This window comes from Bos taurus, chromosome 16 (assembly GCF_002263795.3).
Source record: "Bos taurus isolate L1 Dominette 01449 registration number 42190680 breed Hereford chromosome 16, ARS-UCD2.0, whole genome shotgun sequence".
In the NCBI taxonomy this organism is placed as follows: Eukaryota; Metazoa; Chordata; class Mammalia; order Artiodactyla; family Bovidae; genus Bos; species Bos taurus.
This window is the reverse complement of record NC_037343.1, coordinates 28,909,419-28,915,096: the sequence shown is the minus strand read 5'-3', so window position 1 is coordinate 28,915,096 and position 5,678 is coordinate 28,909,419. Positions and strand designations below refer to the sequence as shown.

General features: G+C 54.6%; 1 protein-coding gene across 1 annotated transcript; it reads left to right on the top strand.

Annotated features, from left to right (window-relative positions):
- Positions 1-1,742: 1,742 nt before the first annotated feature.
- LEFTY2 (left-right determination factor 2) lies at positions 1,743-4,592 on the top strand. The gene is made up of 4 exons (NM_001206043.2): positions 1,743-1,992; positions 3,243-3,489; positions 3,687-3,929; positions 4,229-4,592. Exons 1-4 carry the CDS (start codon positions 1,743-1,745, stop codon positions 4,590-4,592), a joined length of 1,104 nt encoding a protein of 367 aa, NP_001192972.2.
- The last annotated feature ends 1,086 nt before the right edge of the window (positions 4,593-5,678 follow it).

Genomic DNA, 5,678 nt, shown 5'->3' with positions numbered 1-5,678 from the left:
TCTGTGGCCCCCACCTCAAGACGGCCAGCCCATTGCCCTCCGTGCTACCCTCAGCTCTAGGCGAGGTCCAAACTGGTCCTTCATCGGGGTGAAAGTGAAAGTGTTAGTTGCTCAGTTGTGACCAACTCTTGCGGCTCCATGGACTGTAGCCCGCTAGGTTCCTCTGTGCATGGAAATCTCCACGCAAGAATAATGGAGTATGCCCTCCTCCAGGGAATCTTCCTGACCCTTCCTGACCCAGAGATCAAACCTGGGTCTTCCACGTTGCAAACAGATTCTTTACCACCATCTGAGCCACCAGGAAAGCCCAAACTCTCTATTCCCTTGGCCTCTTTCCTCCTTCCAGACAGAAGATCTACCTCTGGGGCCACTAAAGCATCTCCAGCCAACATGACCTGGCAGGGTGTTGGGCCAGACACAGGTGAGAGTGGAAGTAGGGGAAGCCTGGCTTCTTCTGCATGACAAAGGGTGGGGGCTGCCCTCCCCGCCTGACGGCTAATCAGCCCATTGTCAGAAGTTTCCCAATCCACACTGGCTTTTTCTCTTTGGCCTCTGGCTAGGGTTGCCAGATTTAGCAATTAAAAATATGGGACTCCTGGTGAAAGGTGAAATTTGAATTTCAGATAAACAACAAATGATGTGCTAAAGTATGTCCCAAATTGTGTTCTGTATTTTATCTGGCAGCCCTACCCCTGGCTGATTGCCCAATTGTTTTAATTCCCCACTAAAACTCCTCTACCATGCAAATCCACATTCATTTGGTGAAGCCTCAGGAAATTGAAGGACATGCCCCCTACCCACATAGAGTCCCCCGGTCACCTGGGCTGAGTCCACTTGGCTGCTTCAGAGGATTGAACAAGGACTCTGGCTGGAAACAGCTGGAGGTTGTGGAAAGAGCTGTGGGCTAGGAATCAGACTTGACTTTAGGCAGGCATCCATCATTAACTGTTGTGAGCCAGGGATATTGTTGCCTCTCTGAGCCTTTGTTTTCTTAGCTCAAAAATTGGTGGAGGGAACGGGCTGGATGTTTTTTTCAACTCCAATCTCTGAATCTGTGAACAGCCAGGGAAAACGAGAGGATGAGGTTCCTTATTGGGCAAAATCCCATTGGTACTAAATTACCCCAGGCTCCCTTGTCTAGGAAGGTCGCCCCTTCCCCATTAAGCACTGGGAAAAACATTGGGTTTTCCAATTGTGGACAGCCCAGAAGCTCAACAGTCCCTAGGAGTCCTTTGAGCACCAGGCTCAGATGCTCATCCTTGTAGGCAGAATTGGTCCTTAGCCAGAGATCCAAGGTGTTGGTGTGCACACAGAGGAGCTGTAGCAAGAATCAGGACTCTAAGTCCACACCAGGGACCGGAGTTTGCTCTGTGACTGAAGGACAGGGAAGAGAGCACTTAGAGATCCTTGCCTCTTCATCAGGGAACAAGCTTTTTAATTTAACTGGTCCAGCAATCCCAGCCAAGGTAGAGGCACCTGACCACAATAATACCATCTGTCCACGGTCTAGACAGCCCCCCTCCTTGGGCTCAGGGACCTGTCTGGATGCTGAGCTCCCAGGAGGTCTGAGGGGTGTGACCTCCCTTCCTCCCAGCCTCTCCCCCCTCCCACCACCCTGGCCCAGCCCAGGGCTGCTATAAAGCTGGCCCAGCCTGGCTCTCAGCACACCCCGCTGCTGGGACCCTCCTGGAGCCTCATCCGGGGACACGTCCACTCTGCCCTTCCTTCTCCCCAGCAGTGCCATGCAGCCCCTGTGGCTCTGCTGGGCCCTCTGGGTGCTGCCCCTGGCCGGCCCCGGGGCGGCCCTGACCGAGGAGCGGATCCTGGACAGCCTGCTGCAGCAGCTGCACCTCAGCGAGGTCCCGATCGTGGACAAGGCCACCGTGGAGGGGCTGGTCATCCCCGCCCATGTGAGGGCCCAGTATGTGGCCCTGCTGCAGCGCGGCCACGGGGCGCGCTCCCGGGGGAAGAGGTTCAGCCAGAACTTCCGAGGTGAGGCCCGCCCTCCTGCTGCAGCCTGGTCCTTGTGGTGGTGGTGGTGATGGTGGTGGTGGTAGCTGTCAGGGTGCAGGGTCCACAGGGCGGTGAGGGGGTACCATGGCCTGTGAGGATGACAGGTCTGGGCTCCTGGTCTCTGTCTGCACTGAGGACCCTGCCTCTCAGGGCCAGGAGGAGCTGGGCCGGCTGGACTGGCTGACAAAGCCAAGGCAAGAACAGGGAATCATGGGACAGGAAGCAAAGTGGAAAGAAGAGAGATTAGAGAAGACAGATGGTCAAGGTGCCTTTGTGCTAGGGGACAAAGAGGCTGGCTTCCGCAGAGTGTTGCCTTAGAGAGAAAGGACCTCTGCATTCAGTTATCACCTCTGGTATTTGTTTTTGGACAAGTCTCCCAACAACTCTTGTGTTTCTTGAAATGAGATTAAATTAGCTTTGACTACTTCCCAGAGTTGTGGGTATTCTATGAGATGGAAGGTACCAGGTCTGAGTCCTATGGCAGCCTCTCACCTCCCCAGGGCTGGGGACACCCACAGACAGACCAGGCCAGGCGCCTGGGGAGACGAGGAGACCGTTGCTGGACACCTCATCAGGGGTGACTGCTGGCAGCCATGGGGCTGGCTGATAAAGCGATCGCGCTGCCAACCTGGAGCCTCAGGTGCTGGGGACGGATTGCTGGGGCCTCTGAAGAGGGTGTTGTGCCTGACCTCACCATTTCCCTCAGGGCTCGGTAATTCCACAAAAATTGCCCCTGTTCCTTTTCACCAGCAAGAGTCCCCTCACCAGGCAGGGAAATGAAAGTAAATTCAGAGCTCTTTCTCTGCCTCTTAGGAAAAGCCGATTTCAGCTGGTGACTGTAGATTTTCACTGGCTGGTCCTTGGCCTTCCACCCTCCATTCCCACTCCTGCCCCTTTGCCTAAAGAAGCCTGCAGGTCTGCAGTCTTCACTCAGAGTCCCAGCCCTTGCCCAGTATCCCAAAGCTGCCCCTCCCCTCACTAGTGGTGAGGGGGGTCACCACTAGTAAACAAGCCCCAACCCCAGATGATGGTTTTGGAGAGCCTGCTTGACTCTAACAGTTTTTCTAGGAGTGGAGGTGCTCTGTTTCTGGCCTGGCCCATCAGTTTCCCAGCCTCCAAACTCTCCCTGGGGATTCCTGGGGAAACCCTGTTCGCTCTCCCTGAGCCCTGCATCCTCAGAGCTCGCCTGGTGCTCGGAGGGGCTCCGCTGACTCCGCTCCCGTCCCCAGAGGTGGTCGGCAGGTTCCTGACATCCGAGGCGTCCTCGCATTTGCTGGTGTTCGACATGGAGCAGCGGCTGCCGCCCCGCAGCGAGCTGGTGCAGGCCGTGCTGCGCCTCTTCCAGGAGCCGGTCCCCAGGGCCGCGCTCCGCAGACACGAGCGCCTCTTCCCGCGCAGCGACCGCGCCCGGGTCACCGTCCAGTGGCTGCACGTCCGCGACGACGGCTCCAACCGCACCGCCCTCATCGACTCCAGGTGCGGAGGTCGCGGCTGCGGTGTGGGGCTGGGGGGAGGGAAGGAGGGCTGGGCCCGGGGCGGGAGGAGGGGCGGCTCGGTCCCGGCGGGGACACCCGGGAGCGGGTGGGAGAGGTGCCGCCCCCGGGGCCACCCCGGGCAGTCCCAGTCCCCACGCCTGAGCGCGGGCCTGTGTCTCCCTCCGTGCGGTGTCGCAGGCTGGTGACCATCCACGAGAGCGGCTGGAAGGCCCTGGACGTTACCGAGGCGGTGAACTTCTGGCAGCAGCTGCGCAGCCCCCGGCAGCCGCTGCTCCTGCAGGTGCTGGTGCAGCGGGAGCACCTGGGCCCGCTGGCCTCCAGCGCCCACAGGCTGGTCCGCTTCGCCCCCCAGGGGCCGTCGAGCGGCTGGCAGGGGGAGCCCCAGCTGGAGCTGCACACCCTGGACCTCAGGGACTATGGGTAGGTGCTGTGGGTCACTGCGGATGAACCTATTTTGAAACGGGCAACTTTACAGGGTGCTGTGGGAATGAATGAATATATAAAATATCTCCTTCCACTCTTGGGAGTAATGTCAGCTCTAATTATGATTTTGGGGGTTATTTCTAGTTATCCATCCTTATCACAAATATCCAACATTTTGAACATAATGAGAGATGGATCATAAATCTTTCCAGGTGTCCCACTAGGTCTCACCCTGGGCCCCATGACCCCTGCCCTCTCAGCTGACCTCTGACTCTGCCTCTCTTTGCTCCCCACAGAGCTCAGGGAAACTGTGATCCTAAAGCACCGGTGACCGAGGGCACCCGCTGCTGCCGCCAGGAGATGTACATTGACCTGCAGGGGATGAAGTGGGCTGAGAACTGGGTCCTGGAGCCCCCAGGCTTCCTGGCCTATGAGTGTGTGGGCACCTGCCAGCAGCCCCCAGAGTCCCTGACCTTCAAGTGGCCTTTTCTGGGGCCTCGACAGTGCATCGCCTCGGAGGCGACCTCGCTGCCCATGATTGTCAGCATCCAGGAGGGAGGCCAACTCCAGCCCCAGGTGGTCAGCCTGCCCAACATGAGGGTGCAGACGTGCAGCTGTGCCTGGGACGGGGTGCTTGTGCCAAGGAAGCTGGAGCCGTAGGTGTGGGGTATAGTCATCGAAGGACTTGGCTTGTGTGTGTGTTGAAACTGTTCCGGGCGCCAGAAGCAATGGGGATGGCATGTGTTTTGTGCTTCGTACTGAGTTCTGACCAGTCAGCTCGCCTTCTGATTTTTGTTTCTCAGGAACAAGACTCCCTGGACACTGGGAGCCCCTGCCCAATCTTCTCTCTTCGACATTTTTTCACTGCACTGTATCCTAAGCACTTACCTGTGTAGATTTTGTAACCTAAGAAGAGAAACCCCAATTTGTCATTGTTTCCTTGTCCTCTTATTGGACCTGGGCTGAGCTCCGTGGTATGGCTGGGAGATACACTTGCTGCTCTGGGCTTAAAAATCTGTAGTAAGTAGAGGTTGTGCATTTCTAACTCAAATAATAAGGGTATTCTGCAAGAAACAAATAAAATACATTTTATTCTGTTTTATCCAGAACCCTGCAAATTGTGAGAGAACAGAAAGTTCTATAGGAATTAGGTCAACCAGATTAGAAAATTAAGGAAAAGACTTTAAAAGACTTGTTCAAGGTCTCAGTTAAGTGATACAGGATGCTAGGATTGGAATGCATTGATTCTAATGTGCCTGTCCTCTTAAGATTGAGGCAGAACATTTTTTTGTCATTGCTGTTGGTATTTTTATTTTTCTTGGCACAGGGAGTGGGCTTTATTTCCATTCTAGTTGATACAAAATTTTTTAAAATCTGTGATCAAAATCATCATCTACAGGAATGTGAATCACTCCTTTAGATTTGAGGGTAGATAAAGGGAGCAAATGACAAAATGTTGATGTAAGATTTTAGAATGCCAAGATTACACTGGCTTTAAACTGAGTTTGATATAGGGTTCAGGCCTGGGGCATGGTTGTCTTGGATTCCTTGCTTATCTTTACAGCTAAAATTAACTGTAAATTCTACATCCTCCATATTTCCATTTTCTTCTCTATCAGATAGGAACAATCCTTGACTTCTCTGTACTTCTACTGGAAATTTAAGGAAGTAGTGTTTTTATAAGCACTCCACATGCTGCCTGACACATAGTGGGGCTATGGTTATCTCACCTCACATGTTGATCTG